Here is a 20,813-nt window from a genome sequence, read left to right on the forward strand (position 1 = left end):
CTTTTAGGTGAAGGAGGAGCCAGTCCTTCCCTAAAAGCAGGATTCTCTAACCAGTGTCTGTCAAAAACAATGCCGGTTACAGAATCCTGGAACTGTCGCCCCCCTCCGCAACAATTGTGACAGAAGAGATACCTAATCTCTCCTGCCGAAGAACACCCGTGCGATCATCAGCAGGATGGAGCCCGAGCCCTCTTGCCGAAGAACCACTGCGATTATCAGCAGGAGGAAGCCCATGCCCTCCTGCTGGAAAGAATCGCCCCCAAACCGCCACAATCACTGACAGTAGGGAGCCCAAGCCCTCCTGCTGGACAACCTCCTCCCCCCCCCCGAACCGCTCACAAGCAGGAGGGAGTCCTGCCGGACAACCTCTCCCCTGAAATGCTCACCGGCAGGAAGGAGCCCAAGGCCTCCTGCCGGACAACCTCCCGCATGAACCCCCTTCCCCCGACCAAGTCCCCCGGACCCCCCTCCATGGACCAAGCCCCCCTCCACTCTCCGGTGGACCCCCTACAGGTTCTCCGTCCATCTGGCAAGCCTGCCTTCCTCCGAATGGTGGGCCTGCCCCTTCTCGGTGTACTGTGGGATGCTCCGGGGAGGGGCCTAGGGCCTGATTGGCCTAGGCGCCTAATGCCCCACCCATAGGAGGCACCTGGGCCATCCGGAATTGGGCCAGTTGCCTAATGCCCCTCCTATGGGCGGGGCCTTAGGCACATGGGCCAACCTAAGATTTGGTTGACCCATGTACCTAAGGCCCCGTCTATAGGAGGGGCATTAGGCAACTGGCCCAGCGTGTTCCTCGTGATGGCATCAGCTCTCCCACTGATGTCACTTCCGGGTGCTGCACATGGAAATGATGTCAGAGGGAGAGCCGCCACGGTTGCGAGGAGCATGTTGAAGTTGTTGCTCATGGCGATGAATGACTAGAGGTAAAGGGGAAGGGAAGGGGGTGCGCGTGCAGCAGGAGGGGATTGGGAAAGGAGCTGGGGGGCAGGGACAAGGACAGGAGAGGGATGCCTCTACCCCGGGCACCTCTTACCCTCACTATGCCATTGATACAAAGTCCTCTGGCTCTGAGGAACCTCTGAATTTCGTGAGGAACCTCTGAAGAGGATTCAAGGAACCCTAGGCCCCAGAACCCAGTTTGGGAATCACTGATGTAGGGTGTCCTGGCCAACTACAGAAGAGTCAAAATGCAAGGGAATGGAAGGGAAAATTAACTTATTTTTCTTGGTTTTCAACTGAAAGAAACCAAATGAGGTATTAATGTGGATTAAAGAGAGGCAGCGCCATAGTAATGACAAAAGGAAACGATGTCAATTAATATGTACAGTGCAAGGAGACTCAAAAGGCCTTGGAGAGAAAGAAGAGAAATGGAAAACCGCTGTAAAAGGTTTCCTTAGAAAAATACAATTAAGGCTTCTCGTAGTTAATTTGGTAATAATTATAAAGTTTGATTGACTGCAGCTGTGAATTGGAAGCAAGCATGCTAGATGGTACCTTGAGCAAGCAAAAGCACGCATGTTGGAAGTCCTGCTGGTATTCCTGTGTCGTTCCAAACCCAGGAGAGCACCATTACATAAAACTATAAACTTCAAAATAATATCCATTCATTAATGGCCATGGGATAAAATAAATGCATCTTTGTAACCTGAGCGCAATGCTTGTGAGCAAAGCTGGCCACAAAGCTCTGCTTAAAAGAGAATTAGAGACGCTTTTCATTCTTAATTCCATGTTCCTGCTGTTTTCAATGCAATCGGCATTGTGGTTTTCAAGAACATGCCTCAGTCGGGTTTTTGCCAAAGTGCAGTCATGTGCATGGAAAGTGGCCAGCTTCTTGGCGGAGTCTTTGTACAATGTCGACAGGAACAGGATTATCGCAGGCTCCAATCTCCATCAGCACCAGAACTGAAATGTTTTGCCGCAGTCTTGCTTGCTGATGGAGGGTGGCCTGGGCTCTTTTCAGCAAGATGAGTTAAACCGTAGTGTAGCTGCCCTTCCTCTGTGGGGCGAGAGTAAACTCTGGAGGTGCTATGAGCAATAAAGAAAAATTGTGTGTTCGGGGATCTGCAAAGGTAGACTCGTCTCTATCATTCTACTATCAAGCATATACATGCCTAACTGCCTACAATTAGGTATAAATATTTACACCTGCCATTTAGCCAACATATAGTAAGTGCTCATATCTAAAGTTTAGCATGTAACTGCATTCGTGCATGATACAGAATTCACACTCTACATATATCATTCTAGCACACAACTTTAGTTGAGCCATAGATGTGGTGAAATCAGTTAGCTTAGCATGGTTTAAAAAAAGGAAAGGCTTGGATAATTTCCTAAAAGAGAGGTCCATAGGCCTAGGATTAGCAGCATAAAATCTGTTTTACTACTTGGGATCTAGCTAGGTACTTGGGACCTGGGTTGGCCACTGTTGGAAACAGGATACTGGGCTTGATGAACCTTTGGTCTGTCCCAGTATGGTAATTCTTATGTTCTTATGTGAGCCAAGTATAGGTACAATCAAGCCATTGTGACCTCACTGATGAGTTTGGCTCTTAGGCATTATGACATCACAATCTCAAATCTAGAATGTTACTCTTTGTTTTTTTTGCCAGGCACTTGGGACCTGGGTTGGCCACTGTTGGAAACAGGATACTGGGCCTGATGGACCTTCGGTCTACCCCAGTGTGGCTATTCTTATGTTCTTAAATATTAATATTAACATAATGGAGGAACGTACATAAGGAAAGGAGGGCCACAAATGTCACGTAGGCTTGAAAATAGCATAGTGGTAGCTGCGGAGATTAGCTGCAAGTTGAGATAGAGGCAAGGCAAATGCATAAAAGGTTAATCAGATGGGGAAGTAGAAGGATGTCAGGGCAGATCTAAATTTAGTACATGATTTCAGGAGCGAGTATAGAACAAGAGGGCTAAAACTGGAAAATAGGAGTCGCCCGTTGAATGCAAGCAAAGGTTCTTCCGACCACCCCAGATGGGCATATCACGCCGTTCCTGCTATGCGAGGTCAGAACGTGTCACTCAGATCACTTGGATGCATGTCTGCGCAAAATTTGAGAAACCTTGTGGCACAGCTGGCACTAAAATACGGTTGGCGCTAGGCTAGCGCATTTGATTATCGAGTTTTAAGACAAATGAAATGCAGATTGACTTCCATTTAGCCACGCTTGACACTGGGCATGGCCTCAGTTATAGCGAAGCTGGTAAGAATTACATTCTGTTCCTTCTTTATACACATTGCCTATTAGCCACTGGACATGTGAATTCGATTAGCCACAGTTTTGTTTACTTTGAAATCAAATCTCCCTGTTTTTACCCTCGTCTTGCAGCTACATTCATGCGCTGTCGAGGAGCGTGATGTGCTTAATGAATGCTTAACCAGACAGCAGCTCCGTCCATCTTCTCAACATATTTTGGAAGGAAAATGCGGGAGGCTAATGGGCCGCAATGCACTGCCAGGTAAGGACGCTGGTCCAGAATTCTTTAAGGGATCAGTATTCACAGCCGTTTAAATCACTTGTCCCGGGCTAACCAGGTATATCTAGCTGCAGTTATCTGCATAGTACAAGAAATCAACAGTGGCTACAATCTTCAGACCTCCATCAAGTACAATCTAATCAGAACATCAACTGGAGAGTCCCAAAAATTTTCAAAATAAATTCTATTATTTCATTTTCTCACGGACCTCAGTGGTACCGTCTGCATGCCACTAAACTTTTCAGAACATGCAGAGCACTGGCACCCCCAATCGTCATCGGTCCCTTATAATTCAATTTTTTCATTGATAATTTATATATGATTTAAATTTTAAATATATCGGTACTTATCTTATGCTACGCGGGTGGGGGTAAGCACTCCGACGTAGGCTACGTTTCGCCCCGTAGGGCTGTGTCAAGGAAATCCCCCTTAAATCAATCTGCTCATGCTCCCCGCATTAGAATTTCTAACGCGGGGAACATGAGCAGATTGATTTAAGGGGGACCGATTATAAGGGACCGATGACGATTGGGGGTGCCAGTGCTCTGCATGTTCTAAAATGTTTAGTGGCATGCAGACGGTACCACTGAGGTCCGTGAGAAAATGAAATAATAGAATTTATTTTGAAAGTTTTTGGGACTCTCCAGTTGATGTTCTGATTAGGTTATCTGCATAGTGCCATCAAATATTCTTGGTTAGCAACTAAGCCAAAACCAGCTATTTTGAAGGTGGTCTAGGGCGGTATACAAGTCCCCATTCCCCTTATCCTGTTGTGCCAATATTCAGTACTTAACTGGATGATAACAGATAAATAGGACCACATATAACTAAGTCATTTCTAGTATTTCTTTTTTTTGGTCATCCCCCTAATATTCGCATTACCTAGGAAAAAAAAATTGATGGGGGAGCACTTGCCACCTCCTATTTAGGAGGCAGTATGGATTCCTGCGTTATGGATGCACTAACCAGTTAGCGCACGGAAATCAGAACACGCTAGCTGGATAGCAAGTCCATGCCCATTTTCTACCCCAGACATGCCCCCTCCAGAAAATAAATAGATAAAAAAAAAATCTACTGTATGCTTAAAGTGTGTCACATGATGAGACATTTTCTCCCCCAGAATTAGCGAACACTGTCACCACAGCAGCTGCAGTCCAGGTTCCCCCCCCCCCTCCCCAGGGTAAAATCATGCTGTTTGTCGGAATAAATAACCAGTAGTTATCCTTTGACAGAGTGTCCCCACAATGTAGCACTGCTTCATTCTTTCCAGACAATTCATTACCTCAAGACGGATTTACGAAAAAGTCAGCCTTAAATCCAAACTGCAATTTAGTGTTTTTTTTTGTATACAAATATACGTAATGCAATAATTGCTAAAGAGCAGCTTTCATAATGCTGGTTGGTGATTTCGCAAACCACACGCTGCCATCTTAGAAGTTCTGACCACTTCAATAAACATTCAGACGGGCCCCCCACGTGCACAACAGTATTCACAAGAGTCATTTTGTGTGTCCCATGGCCCTGTATGTTCGTTTTGTAGTTGTGTGCATAACAAGAATTATTTGTTCTTTTTCTTTTGTGTTTTATTTCACCATCTAGTTTCTGCTATATTTGTAAAATCATATATTCTATGGAAAATTTCGTCTAATGCTATGCAGGATCATGGGATAGGTTATTGGCATTGCATATCTCATTGCAAATGATGGCTTATCCATAATAAATTAGATAAATAGAAAATTTTGCTTCTCTACTGTGTGCTTGAACCTGTTATCTCATCCTTACAGGAAAATAATGTGAAGATAATCCACACAAACATCTGTTTATAATCTTCTGAAAGGACAGTTAGCAAAGCCATGTGCAAATGAAATTCACCACCCTCTTGAACTCAGTGTATGGGTAATCAAAAGTCCTCCTAGATGGTTCCATATTATGCCACAGAGTCAACTTCTTCCAAGTTTCCAAGCTTATGTAAGTCTTGATATAATGAGGACAAACAACGATCCACCAAAGAGTTCCACAAGGAAAGCAGGAGAGCAAAAACACGGAAAGCAACTATGGAGCTGATGATCTTGATAGAGTCTTTATTAGCCAATTGTAGTATACATGATGTAACATAGTAAAAGAATTGTGGTATGGACCCAACACGGTCCGTGTTTCGGTCACAAAAGACCTTCTTTCGGGGTCCGTTATTGCTGTAAATCACAAAGAATGGATTGCTAATAAGCAAAACAATAAACCATGTGCCAGAGCAGTCGCCAAACTAGCGGTAACGCCGGGTAGCAATTAGGATATACTGCCTTAGAGGGAGAAATCTTGAAAATAATGCTATCATCAGTCACATCCCATAAATAATTAGAGACACATTTAGTATTCATTTTGCAAAAAAAAAAAAAAAATATATATATATCTATATCATTCATGTTCAAGAGAAGAACAGAAGAATAGTCATAGTGGGTGACATCAATGGCCCATCTAGCCTACCATCCTCTTTCTAACAGTGACCAATCAAGGTGATAAATACCTGGCGGAAACACATCTACATTAACTGCTGTTGCCACTTCCTCTGGCAACGAGTTCCACAGCTTAACTATTCTTTCGGTGAAAAAATATTTCCTCCTATTTTGTTTTAAAAGTATTTCTATGTCATTTCATTGTACTGGCCTTTGTACTTTTTGATAGAGTGAAAAATCGATTCCCTTTTACCCGTTCTACAGCAATCATATCTCCCCTCAGTCATTTTCCAAGCTGAAGAGCCTCGACATCATTAGTCTTTTCTCATATTAGAGGAATTCCATCCCCTTTATCATTTTGGTCGCTCTTCTTTGAACCTTTTCTAGTTCTGCTATATCTTTCTTGAGATAAGGCAACTAGAACTGAATGCAATACTCCAGGTGAGGTCACACCATGGAGCGATACAGTGGCATTATAACATTCTTAGTCTTGTTAACCATCCCTTTTTTAAATAATTCCTAGCATTTTGTTTGCTTTTTCTGGCTGCCACCACACATTGGGCCGAAGGTTTCATTGTATTCTCTATAATGATACCCAGGTATTTTTCTTGGCTACTGACTTCCAAGGTGGACCCTAGCATCTGGTAACTATGATTTGGGTTATTCTTCCCAAAGTGCATCGCTTTGCACACGTCCACATTAAATTTCATGTGCCAATTGTACGCCCAGTCTTCCAATTTCCTAAGGTCTGCCTGCAATGTTTCACAGTCTGCATGTGTTTTAACAACTTTAAATAGTTTAGTGTCATTTGCAAATTTAATCACTCACTCGTCGTTTCAATTTCCAGATCATTTATAAATAAGTTTAAATAGCACCGGTCCTGTGGCACTCCACTGTTTACCCTCCTTCATTGAGAAAAATTGCAATTTAACCCCATCCTCTGTTTTCTGTCCACTAACAACTACTACTACTTATTATTATTTCTATAGTGCTACCAGACACATGCATAACCAATTTCTAATCCACAACTGAACATTGCCTCCTGTCCCATGACCCTGATATCTGATATCTCTGCTTTCAGTTTTTGTCTGCATGCTTTTTTGTGGTTCCCTGTTTTGTATCAGGTGAGAGTCATATTCTGCAGCTGAGCTGAAGGATCCTGCTGGCATGTGGTGTGTGTGTAAGAATCTGTTACAGTTCATCTTGTTCCAGTTTCCCAGTAGCAGGTATATTGGTGCTCTAGGGTATATTCCCAGAAGCAGGTATATTGGTGCTTCATAGGTGGGTTAGGGCTATTATGATTTGGTAAATTTCCTATTTAGGTTTTGAGCGCCTTTTGTAGGGTTTTGTGTTACTTTTTAAAGTATCTGGTTTGTTTGAAAAATAAAAATGTTCAGGACTAATAGGATCTCCAATTTTGGTATAGCAGTGCTGGGCGATGACGCCTCAAAACTGTCCGTGCGCAGACAAAGCCGGGCCGACAATCGTGCGCAGGATATCAGCACGCCGGAAAAGTATTAACAAAACCATGGGTCTAAGGTCCAGATAATGAAGCAACAATGAAATGAGAATTTATAATTTTAAAATTGTGATTAATGTCTTCTTGTCCCCAGGGTTAGGATCAGCCTCAGTGCATATATGGGAGTATGGGAGTGTGTGGCACAGTGGTTAGAGCTACAGCCTCAGCACTCTGAGGTTGTGGGTTCAAACCCTGTGCTGCTCCTTGTGACTCTGGGCAAGTCACTTAATCCCCCCATTGCCCCAGGGACATTATATAGATTGTGAGCACACCAGGACAGATAGGGAAAAATGTTTGAGTACCTGAATGTAAACCACTTAGATAATAAGTGGTATATAAATACTAAAATAAATTTTTAAAAAATCCAAAACCCAAAGAAGAAGGCACCATGGGAGGGGTACCAGAACTGTTTCATCTTAAGCCAGAGGACATGGAGCCATTAATCAGGATTTGTATCATTATAGAATAGATCCTTGTTGCCTCATTCTTTGGATCTTTATAGCCCTGGCTTTGTTATTGTTCTTATGATTATCCCAATACCCGTGTAGGCTGTTGCCAACTTGAAAAAAACTCTACTTTATATATATATATAGAGAGAGAGAGAGAGAGACCATGGAGCTCAAGTGTCTGCTGGTGTCACCTTTGGAATTAGTCTTTGTGAACACCCGCTTTGCAGACTATCATTGATCCAATTGTCTATTTTATGGAATTGTCTATTTTATGAAATTTTACCATTTTTCTTTTGAATTCTCTTTTTTCTTATTTATAAATACATGAAAAGTAATAGATGTCATACATCCATAGATGGTCAGATGTACACTTTCACCAGAAAGATACAAGAAATGTCATATAAGAAGTGAACAGTGCTGCAGTAGTTTAAATAAAAGGAGTATCAAAAAAATTGGGGAAAAGCCTCAGACTGGAACCCTCCCACCACCACAATGGTGGTCCAAGGTGACTGGGCGATCACCTCACTGGCAAAAAACTTCCATTTGCTCTCCCACAATATAAAAACTTTAAGCAGGGCTGTTTGTGCAAAAATGATAGAAGAAAATTTTCAACTTATCTTCAGTTGGTCGGTACACCGACGGTGGCCAGCGTTTCACAAGTCTGCTGCCTCAGGGTGTAAAACGATCTGATCAAACTAAAACCAGAATAAAATCTTGTGTCAATAGACTGGACTTGTGCACAACTTCAAAAAGAGATGTAAAGAGAAGCCACTATGACATACCTTTAAATGGGACGCCGAACCGCATCTCCTGATCAAAAGATGGCTGCACCGCGACTGTGCTGGGTTTAATATAACTCTCCCGGGTGACAAACCCGGAAGTGAATGCGCGGTGGAAGCGCTACTGAGAATAGATAAATGCTGACATATGTAGAAAACTCCTGGCTAGCAGACAGATAGCATTGTAAATGGAAAAAATGACGTTGCAATTGAAAAAATGCTTATAGGAGGGTGGCTGCATAGGATCTGTTAAAAACAATCAAATGAACAAAAAAATGTGTGTGTGTTTATATTGACAGTGTCTAATTTTTCTTCTTTGTTTTACATGCATTTTTCAATTGCAATGTCATTTTTTCATTTACAATGCTATCTGTCTGCCACTGTATTGCATGGTATTGTATTGTAGTATATTGTATTGCATTGCCAAACATACTATCCAATGTAACATACTGTGAATGTTGGCTTGTAACCCGGGAGGATGGGATAGAAATCAAATAAAATAAATAAATATGCACATCATATTCAGTATAAAATCAAAATAAAATACAGTGGAACCTCGGTTTGCGAGTGTTTTGCAAGATGAGCAAAACACTTAGCAAACTTTTGTCTCGCAATCCGAGCATGTTCCGATACACACGAGCACCTCCCCCCGCTCTAACCAGCATCGCACCCCCCGAACCGGCATCGCAACCCCCTCCTCCCCGCGAGAACCGCATTGCACCCCCGTACTGAAAGCGGCATCCGCCCGCCCCCCCTCCCAAACATGCTCCTTACCCCATCTGCTGCTTGTGCGAGTGAAAGAAAGCTCCCGCCTCTTGCCTGGGCTGGGCCTTGAGCATCGTTCTCTCGGAGATGCTCAAGGCCCAGCCCAGGCAAGAGGCGGGAGCTTTCTTTCACTCGCACAAGCAGCAGATGGGGTAAGGAGCATGCGCAGATGCTCAAGGCCCAGCCCAGGCAAGAGGCGGGAGCTTTCTTTCACTCGCACAAGCAGCAGATGGGGTAAGGAGCATGCGCAGATGCTCAAGGCCCAGCGAGATGCTCAAGGCCCAGCCCAGGCAAGAGGCGGGAGCTTTCTTTCACTCGCACAAGCAGCAGATGGGGTAAGGAGCATGCGCAGATGCTCAAGGCCCAGCCCAGGCAAGAGGCGGGAGCTTTCTTTCACTCGCACAAGCAGCAGATGGGGTAAGGAGCATGCACAGATGCTCAAGGCCCAGCCCAGGCAAGAGGCGAGAGCTTTCTTTCACTCGCACAAGCAGCAGATGGGGTAAGGAGCATGTTTGGGAGAGAGGGCGGGCGGATGCCGCTTCCAGCACGGGGGTGCGATGCGGTTCTTGCGGGGTGGGGTGTTCGCAGGGGGGTTTGCGATGCCGGTTCGGGGAGTGCGATGCCGGTTAGAGCAGGGGGAGGGGGTGATGGAGCAGCGCCGTTAGCCTCGGGGGGGGGTGGAGGAGGAGGTAGAACGAATCAAAACGAGTTTCCATTCATTCCTATGGGGAAACTCGCTTTGATATACGAGTAACTTGGTTTACGAGCATGCTTCTGGAACCAATTATGCTCGTAAACCAAGGTTCCACTGTACCAGCCTAACAAAAATAGCAGCACCAATCACTTCTCCTATACCAAAAATCAATCTCAACCAACCTAATACAACTCAGGTTTTCAACGACTAACATCTCATGCTGTGTATTTCATACAACAAAACAGATATCTTTTCAACAATTTCTTACAGGCATCCAAATTTTTTTTCATGTTTAATGTAAGACGGGGGTCTATTCCACTCTTCTGGACCACAACATGAAAATGCCCCCATATTGAATCTAGTTGGGTCTTCAGGATTTCTCCGAAGAATATGATTGAGATTATTTGGACTATTACATTTGTATTTTTATGGTTTTATTGTGAAGTGAGTAAATAAATCATTTTCCAGAACATCTATATCAACAGTCTTTTTTGTTTTTCTCATGAGATTATTTGCCTGCGCTGCCTCCATTGTATGCAAATAGATCTCATGCATATTCATTGGGGAAATCCTGAAAACCTGTCTTGGTGAGGGCCGAGGTAGGTCACCCTTGGTTTAACTCATATACTGAATCCCCCTGCATCAATGTCACCGCATACCACTGCCCAAGCATCTTCATTGTGGAGAACCTGAAAATTTGACTGACAACGGGACCAGCATCAACAGATTTGGGAATGTTTTTCCTAAATTGCATTCTGTGGTCGTCTGTACTTTTATGAGTAAATTCAGAGCATCATATAAAAGAAAGATCTTAACATCACTGTGCGTCATGAATCCATAGGTTAGACAAAGAGCGAGAAGATTTCCTGTAAACATGTGTGTGCGCACACATGCGCCTTTGAGCCATGCTTTGGTAGAACTGTAAACAAATTATTAAACAAATCCATTTGGGGTTTTATTCACTTGTATTACAGAAGTGCATTTGTTTGTCTTTCAGGAATGTATACTGGCTCCAACACCACCAGCAACGGACCAACGTCGGGGTTGTTGCCACCCACTCTTGATCTACCCCCCAGGCATCACATGCTGGAGTCAGCTCTTGCCAGCCCCCATCACCATCTGTCACCCCTGTCTGGAGCAGAGGGCACCAGGGACGGGTATGTGTGGAAAGCAGGCATTATGTTACTCCAGTTAGCATTGTTGAATTCACTTTACTGAATTTATATTCAGGAGAAAGGAATAAAAAGGTTACTCACTGGGTCTTTGAAATAAAAAGAAACAATGGACTCTATGAAGCAGGTCTTTTCTGAAATGGTTTTGAACCTGCTCCATTGGTGAAAGACAATCGCTTTGCTGTGAGTTTTGGCGCTTTAGTGTCAATACACACTATACAGGTCTTACAAAAGGTGATGCTCTTTATCTGTAAGAGGATGAGCAATGAAGATACCATGTAAAAAACTAAGGGGATTTTCCTTGAGAAAGCTCTGGCGAAATATAGGTCTGTATTGGAGCAAGAATCCCCTAGCCGTACCTACACAATAGGTGAGTATTAGAAAGTCTTTTGATTAAATATTCTAAATGAAAATGAGATGAAGATTTTAATTTAATAAGACCAATGACGATCATGGTTTAATAAGACCAATGATGATCACAGTCGAGGCAGTGCATGAAAATCTTTTTCCTGCATATTCACTGTGGATTTCTTGAATACCATTCTACCCAATCCGGTAAAAACACCTCCAAAGACTGACGAAGACACGGCCCCCCCCCCACATTACTAGAGGAAATATGCACCTTGGGCTCACTAATGGCTAACCTGAATTGCAGCGTGGAGGAGATTAAAACAGAACTTACTACGTTCCACGCTGAACTTACCGACTTGAACCAGTGCATGGAGAGAACGGAGCTGAAAGTTTCTGCTGATACAGAGAACATCACCGCGCTGCAACGGCAAGTTAAAAGAATCGAGCGACTGGAGTTGGAAGTTGAAGATGCCAACAATCGGATGCGGCGTAGTAACTTCAGGATCCTTGGCCTTATGGAGGCGCGTGAAGGCTGCGACATGTTGAAATTTTTAGAATCTTCTCTGCCAAAAGTTTTGGATCTTGAATTTCAACCATTGTTTGAAGTTTGTATGTTTGAAGTTTGTATGTATGAAGTTTGTTTGTTTTTTAAGTTCAATATTTTTATTATTTATAATTTGAATAAGCAAGAACATACATTAACTGATACATGACCAATAATGAGTAAAACTTGTCATACAGAGCAGAAAATTGACTTTACTGTAATAAGCAGAAAGCATCTCAGAAGATTACCAATATCATTGTTGACAGAAGTTGTTAAACCATGGTTACCAAATACAACAATAGCCAGAGTAATATTTTCTTCAATTCCAGTAATTAACCTGATGGTGTCCCAAACAGGACCGGTAAGCTTTAATAAAGAAGCAGTTGAAAACATTAACCCAGATATCCTTCACTGTGGATGTCATAGGAAATTTCACTGCAATAAGAAATTTGTACCATGCAGCTGCTTTATCCTTTCTACATGATGCAATTCGATCTGCCAATAGCATTAAGGTTGGCTTTGTCTCTTGAAGTGAAAGAACGTCAATAAGCGCTTTGACGGAGTGGCAAAGTTGCATCCACCTAAATTGTTGTGTGTTCAGTAAGTGGTAAGTAGTTTGTAACTGTGGAAAGGATATCCAGGCCTCGTTGCCATATAACTGACGAAGGGACCAAATGCCAGCAGCATGGCACGAAGGCCAGTAAATAGGTTTCCCTTGGAAAAGGATTTTAGGATTGTTCCAAATACATAGCTGAGTGAAATAATAACATCTGACATCCGCCAATCTGTCCAAGTCATTGATTGCTAATTTGGTAGAGGAGGTAGGTTCTCTTTTCGGGCCTCCTATAAATGCAGCATTACGCATATCGATGTTATGCATTTGACACTTCTCTAGCAGTAGCCACGGAGGTGGAGACAGTTCCATCTGCTCGCTGAGCCAAAGTGAGCCATGCCGTAAGATAAACGCAGCGTGGTAATCGTAGAAACTAGGGAATTTCACCCCTCCAGCTGATATGTCACCTTTCAATTTTTTGAGGCTGATGCATGAGGAGGAATTGTTCCAAAGAAATTTGGTAAGGATGGAGTCTATTTTCTTATATGAGATTGAGTTTAAATATACAGGTAACATACTAAGTACTTCCGAAAGTGGTCCAGAATATCTGCATGACCGGTTAACATCTCATCATCATCAGTAGTGATAGCTGGGATGTTTGTCTTGTCTCTTTTACCTTTCAGATAGTTTGCAAGGCTATGGCCACATTTATTGGCTTCCATATAATAGTTGACATTTTGAGTGAATATTTGTTGAGCTGCCGCTTTGCTAAGCGCCACATTGTATTTATATTTCAGTGCACACAGTTGTTGCAATATACGCATGTTGGACGTTCATCTACTTCGGGATAGTTCTAGTGTTTTTATGTCCTGTTCCAGCATCAATAATTCAGCTTTATTCTTCCGATGAGCTGCGTAAGATATAATAATGCCTCTTATATACGCTTTGAATGCGTCCCACAGTGTTATCTAGTTGGTTGCCTTATTTATCTCAAAATAATCCTGAATAGAGATGTGTGGTTTGAAGTCTTCATCCTGTAATAAAGAATTGTTAAATCTCTACTGATTACGAGGCGAAGGAGCACAAATGCCCTTGAAGTCTAATAGAACAGGAGCATGGTCAGACACATTTATTTCTTTGATGTCTGCAAAGTTTACATGTTGTGTGAGTGATTGATCGATTAAAAAATAATCTAATTGGGAGTAGGAGTTATGTGGTGCAGAATAGAAAGTGTAGTCAAGCTCTTCTACATGTGTCACTCTCAAATCAACTTGATTTGAGATATAAGATCTTATAATTGGAACCAAGCTTTAGATTTCTTATAAGTAAAGGTAGATTTCCTATCCTTAACAGGGTCTTGAATAAGATTATAGGCTTCCCCAACAATATAATGCATACTTCTACAGTTATTCAGTTGATCAGCAATATCAGTATAGAAGGTAGGATCATCAATGTTTGGACCATATATATTCAATATCATAAACTTTTGGCCCTCTATCTCTAGTATTACTTGTATCCAGCGACCCTGGTTATCAGTAGTCTGGGACAATATGGTGATATCTGGTCATTTCCCAATGATTGTCATTACTCCATTTTTCTAGATAACAGGGTATGCCCATTGTAAGGAGCCTTTCTTAGCATCATTGTCATTCAGGTGTGTTTCTTGTAATAAGATAACATCAGCATTATAATCAGAGATATAATTCAATATTTTCTTTTTTTTAATTACATTATTGAGTCCTTTAACATTCAAGGTAATGCAAGTAAAAGACACCGGAAAGCAGTTGGATAGATTGTCAAGTACATAAAGCAACACTTAGGCATGCAGTGTGGACTTATAGCAGAAATAAACAAAAGCCTCTGGACTGTCATTTGAAATCTATAATATAATCATAACTCATTATACATGGAAGTATGTGGAACACGGGTCAGTTAGACCACAGGTAGTGCAGCATCAAAGCAACACAGGATGAAATAGCAGTGTAAAATAATCGGAGTTATCATCATCTGTAATATCATTATAACACAAATTAGTATTTATCATGATATACAGAGACAGTGGACCACAAACTCATATAAAGCCCCATTTGAAAAGATAATGAGGCAGAGGCATAGACAGATATACTTATCAGGGGCTGTCTATGTTAGTAGGTGAGAGCTTTTCAAGGTAGTTGGCCAACTCCAGGGGCTTTGTGAAATCTTTTGTACAATTATTATAGGTGACTCACATTTTCGCAGGGTATAACAGCCCAAACTTCGCCCCTAGTGATTTCAGCTTCGGTCGGTACTCAAGCAGCTGTTTACGGGTTTAGGCAGTTTTCTTGCTGAGATCTGGAACAAATAACAAGGTGTGACCTTCAAATTTAATTGGAGCTTTTAATTGGGCCTTCTGCATTATATCAAGCACTTGGTGATACCACAACAGCTTCACAACCGCAGGCCGTGGATATTTATCGTTGTTAGACTGATGGGCAGGCACCCTGTTGGCCCTCTCTATTTCAAACAATGGTTGAAATTCAAGATCCAAAACTTTTGGCAGAGAAGATTCTAAAAATTTCAACATGTCGCGGCCCTCACGCGCCTCCAGCAGGCCAAGGATCCTGAAGTTACTACGCCGCATCCGATTGTTGGCATCTTCAACTTCCAACTCCAGTCGCTCGATTCTTTTAACTTGCCGTTGCAGCGCGGTGATGTTCTCTGTATCAGCAGAAACTTTCAGTTCCGTTCTCTCCATGCACTGGTTCAAGTCGGTAAGTTCAGCGTGGAACGTAGTAAGTTCTGTTTTAATCTCCTCCACGCTGCACCCAATGCATAAAATACCAGATTGGGTAGTCTGGTATTCAAGAAATCCACAGTGAATATGCAGGAAAAAGATTTTCATGCACTGCCTCGACTGTACGCCTAGTACTTTGCAATAAATAGGCTAAAACTCTAGAAAGTAATATACAGGGTGGGCCACGTAAAAGTAGCCCGCCTCTAATAACCGCCAGAAAGATGGTGTTCTTCCTGGAACAGCAAATAGTGATTGTGGAAGATTATGTGCAAAGCAGATCGATTAAGGAAACACAAGAGGTCTTCGCAGACAAGTATCCAGAAACAAAACCACCAGCTAAACATTGTATTCAGATTCTGGTTCGGAAATGGCATCAGCTGTCGCAAACATGAAGATATTGAGGCCTCCATCAGTCCGGATGCCCAAAGTTGTCCGTGACATTCAGCAGTGGATTGCAATTAGCCCCCGAAAATCAACTCGAAGACTTTCAGCAAGTTGGTGTATCACGAACAACATGTCAGCGAGTGCTGAAATCTCTGAACCTCAAATCATAACTAATAACATGTGTGCAGGAACTGAAAGAGCCCAACAAAGCTAAATGCGCAAATTACTGTACATGGTTGCTATGATTGCTGACGGACATTTGGACCCATCGCTGTACTTCATGACAGATGAAGCTTGGTTTCATTTATCAGGTTACGTAAATTCCCAGAATATGAGAAACTGATACACTGAAAATCTCCACTTAACTCATGAAACACCACTTCACGACTAGAAAATCGGCATTTGGTGCGCAGTGTCAGGAACACAAATAGTGGGTCCAATTTTCTTCAAATCAACTATGAATACTGCGGTTTACCTGGACATTTTTGAACAATTTTATGACCAACTAACACCAGAAGAAAAAAATGTACTGCTTTTTCCAACAAGATGGGTCAACATGCCACACTTCACGTGATTCATTGGCAAGTGTTCATGAACGGTTTTTAGAGGAGCGAACTGTGAGCAAGGGGTTATGGCCACCATGTTTTCCGAACTTGTCCACATGCAATTTTTATCTGTGGAGAAAATTAAAGCAGAAAGTATACGCCAACAATCCACATACCTTGGATGAACTCAAGGAAAACATCACGAACACCATCCAAAGCATCACTGTTGAAGAGGTGCAAACAGTATTGGCCAACATGATCCGCATAGACGTGAATGGGGACCACTTTTACCTTCTGTTGTAACTTGTGGTAAGTGAATAAAAACAATCCACTTGCTCGTTCATCTTGTCATACTATCGCTGGAGGTGGGCTACTTTTCTGTGGCCCACCCTGGACTTTCTGAAATCCCAATAGTTAATTTAGTTTCCCGTTCTCTGTAAATTACAACTTAATGAAAGAATATGTGGTGATTTGGACAAACTAAAATCTGGCATACACAAAAAGACCCAATATTCCACATTGAAAACAATCCAAACGATAAAAATGAAAAGACTGTGGATGATGATGTTCTAATCTAAAAGTTGATTTATTTATTACTTCTTCCAAAAGAATGAACACAAATAAATACAAATATAATAGTCCATGTTTCAGCGAACGCACCTTCCTCAGGGGTCCAGTTGGATACAATGGTCTTAAAACAAATGTAGACTAAAAACAGTATGAGTGTCTTTAAACGACTCTCCAAATGACTGTAGATGTGAACAGAGTGGCGCCAAAAATGCTAGCGGAGTGTGTAGGGTCTGGTAGGACTACATATGTGGACTATTATATTTGTATTTATTTATGTTCATTCTTTTGGAAGATGTAATGAATAAATCATCTTTTAGGACATCATCATCCACAGTCTTTGGTTTTAGACACAGGAAAAGACCCAGTTTAGTTCATAACGAAGACTTTGATTTACATTTACATCTGTTTGAAAAAAGAAAAGAAAACGCCAGAGAGGGTGGAGTGTGCCTATTATTTGAAAGGATGGATTTTCTCATGGAATGAAATGAGAAATGTGTTTATAATTGTAATAACAATAGAAATGCGAAAAACATAAGATTTTCAAACATATATGATACATACAGCAACACGGATGCAACAGAGAAGCAGAAAGCATCCATGAATATTGAAACTAACTAAATATATATATGAAGCCATATAATTGGAGATGATCAAAAAGCACCTATGGAGACCTGTTAATAAGAGCTTAGCAATATCAGCTAAGCTAGCAAAGGGAGAAAAGTTAAGATTGAATCTTATAGTTAACATTCATACCAATTGAAAAGTACCTAAAGTTTAGGAGTGAGAGGAGAAATTCATCAGTGGAGACCATACGTATTTTGTTACATTTATAGCCCTTATTTGTAAGAGAGTTGGCTTTACATTCATAATTATGAATCATCAGTACTGTAGCTCACCAAAAGGAGGTATTTAATAATTGGGCAGATTTCCAGTGTGAGAGAATCATTTGTAGGGTAAGAACATAAGAATAGCCTTACTGGGTCAGACCAATGGTCCATCAAGCCCAGTAGCCCGTTCTCACGGTGGCCAATCCAGGTCACTAGTACCTGGCCAAAACCCAAGGAGTAGCAATATTACATGTCACCGATACAGGGCAAGCAGTGGCTTCCCCCCTGTCTCTGTCAATAACAGACTATGAACTTTTCCTCCAGGAACTTGTCCAACCCTTTCTTAAAACCAGCTACACTATCTGCTCTTACCACATCAAATAATTTAATTTGACATTTATCCAGAGCACCAGGCATATGAGGGCGCCATGAGTATTACCTGTTTTGGTATCACCTGGTAATGGTTGGTGCTGTAATGAATGTTTAATGTACAGTATTTCTCTTTGGTATTTTTCATTTATGTAAATGTATCTTTAACTTTATGAGATATATTTTTGAGAGTGCCAGTCCTATTATGGATCTTTCTGTGCTGATGGATAACTGGGATGTTGACCTTGTTTGGCATGAAAACACTTTTTGTGTTTTCATCTGTATTAAATACCTAAGAACTAATGAAGTGAGTAGAATGGAGTGAAGCAGAATGAAAACATTATGAAGTTACAGACCATCTGGATGGCACTGACACAAGTGGGTCTTTAATGATGTTGCAAGGGCAAGAGAAACCTGCAGAATTGTCTTCTTTAATTACTGTATGAAAGATAGTGTTGCAAAGCCATGAATCCAGAAGATCTCTCTTTTGTCCAGCATTTGTGGTCTGTGTACAATATGTCTATGAAGCTGTGCTTCCAGGCAATGAAAAGCAACAGACTCATTTTATTTAATTTTATAGCAAACGTTATTCTAGAAGCAGCAGTGGTTTTATTTGCATGTCATATACAGCAGACCATGTAAATATAGACAAGCCTTTGAAGGGTGATCAAGAAATATTTTATAAAATTACTCAGATATATGAAACTCTGAAAGGAAGGCTACAAGACCTCCCTTGGGTAAAGAGTTTACCTTCCAGTCATTGTTATTCTATGAAAATGTTTTTTGATCACAATGACTGGAAGGTAAACTCTTTACCCAAGGGAGGTCTTGTAGCCTTCCTTTCAGAGTTTCATATCTCTGAGTAATTTTATAAAACATTTCTTGATCACCCTTCAAAGGCTTGTCTATATTTACATGGTCAGTTATATGTTTTTGGATTTTGACTTTTTCTGACCTAGTGTTTGTCGAATAATATCCCTGAACGTAACTCAGTAATTGTCATATACATCAGTCAGGACCTTGGCACTTTATCCTAGAATCCACATTTGCAGGTCTTCAGATATTACCTAATAGTATATGTAGAGGGGCATTATCAACATGGCATCTAAGTCTAATTTGGGACATTTTGTGAAAAACGTCCAAAAATTGAATGATGATCAAGAAAAATGCCTTATCGTTTTGATTCCAAAATCACTTTTTTCCAGACGTGTGTGTGCTCGGTGCAATTTGGTACCATTTTGGGGAAAAAAAAAAAAAGTAAAAGAAAAGAAGTCATACAGAAAAATGCATTGGGAGGTCTGGGGGGGAGGAAGCATTTTTAGTAAACTGGCCACACAGAAATCCAATCAGAGCAGCGGAGCAGTCTATGGGACACTGCAATGTGGTGGAACTCCCTTCCGAAAGAATTAATACTAGAAGAGGACATCAGAAAGTTCAAGAAAGGAATGAAGACGATACTCTTCACAGAACTCTTTAGCAAATATAGAAGCATTTAGGGGAATAGCAACTTGGAGGAAACAGCAGACTACCCCGTTCTTGGAACACAAAAAGGTGAACTCACAAATAATACAAAGAAAAACGAGTTTACAGAAACAATAGCAGTATACAAGTCCCAATCCCTTTCCCTGATGTCATAATGTCTCATTCCACCAATGCCTAAGAGCCAGCCTCATCAGTGATGTCACAAAGGCTTCAATGTTCTATTCTTGGCTTACTTCTGATATTGTATTGGAGGAGAGTGTGGCACAGTGGTTAGAGCTACAGCCTCAATATCCTGAGGTTGTGGGTTCAAATCCCATGCTGCTCCTTGTGACCCTGGCAAGTCATTTAATCCTCCACTGCCCCAGGCACATTAGCCAGATTGTGAGCCCACCAGGACAGATAGGGAGAGTGCTTGAAGTACTTATATGTAAACTGCTTTGAGAGTGGTTGTAAAACTACAAAATAAGGTGGTATATATACAAATCCCAATTCCTTTCCTATATATACAGCAGAACCTCAATATTTGCAGATAATTTTTAAGGCCAGCTCTGACCCATCCCTGCCTTCCTCCTGTGTCCCGAACCTTCCCCAGACCTTACCTGGTGATCTAGCGGCAACGCGGGTCACGATTGATCGTCCTATGCTCCTGCCCATGCAAAGCCGCCATCAAAATGGCTGCGTGAGTTCCCATTGTAGTCTCGAGACTACAACGGGAACTCACAACAGCCATTTTGATGACGGCTTTGCACGGACAGGAGCGTAGGACGATTGATCTTGCCCCGTGTCGCCGCTAGACAACCAGGTAGGGTCTGGGGAAGGTCCGATGCAGAGTTTTGTTTAAAAAAAAAAAATTTGCGAATAACCGAATCCATGGGTACTGAAACTGTGGATTCAGAGGGGGAACTGTAGATGGTATAAATAGCTAAGATTCACATATATTTAGCTCATGTACCTTTACTGAAGCTCATGCAAACTGCTCAGAATTGACTCCCCAGTCGTCAGTAGCGGTATTGAAGCTTCCAATAAACATGAAAGGTCCTAGGTACAACTCTCACCGTAACCTCCTTATATTGTATAGTGAGCCCTCCAGCAACA

General features: G+C 41.8%; 1 protein-coding gene across 3 annotated transcripts in view; it reads left to right on the top strand.

Moving 5' to 3' along the window:
* Positions 1–20,813, top strand: part of GLIS1 (GLIS family zinc finger 1) — a 243,432-nt gene that overhangs the window by 180,747 nt on the left and 41,872 nt on the right. For all 3 annotated transcript variants that reach the window (XM_033916799.1, XM_033916801.1, XM_033916802.1), the window contains 2 exons: positions 3,345–3,474; positions 11,146–11,305. In XM_033916799.1, the coding sequence (XP_033772690.1) occupies positions 3,345–3,474; positions 11,146–11,305 (290 nt within the window). The remainder of the gene's footprint in view (positions 1–3,344; positions 3,475–11,145; positions 11,306–20,813) is intronic.

This window comes from Geotrypetes seraphini, chromosome 12 (genome assembly GCF_902459505.1).
Source record: "Geotrypetes seraphini chromosome 12, aGeoSer1.1, whole genome shotgun sequence".
In the NCBI taxonomy this organism is placed as follows: domain Eukaryota; kingdom Metazoa; phylum Chordata; class Amphibia; order Gymnophiona; family Dermophiidae; genus Geotrypetes; species Geotrypetes seraphini.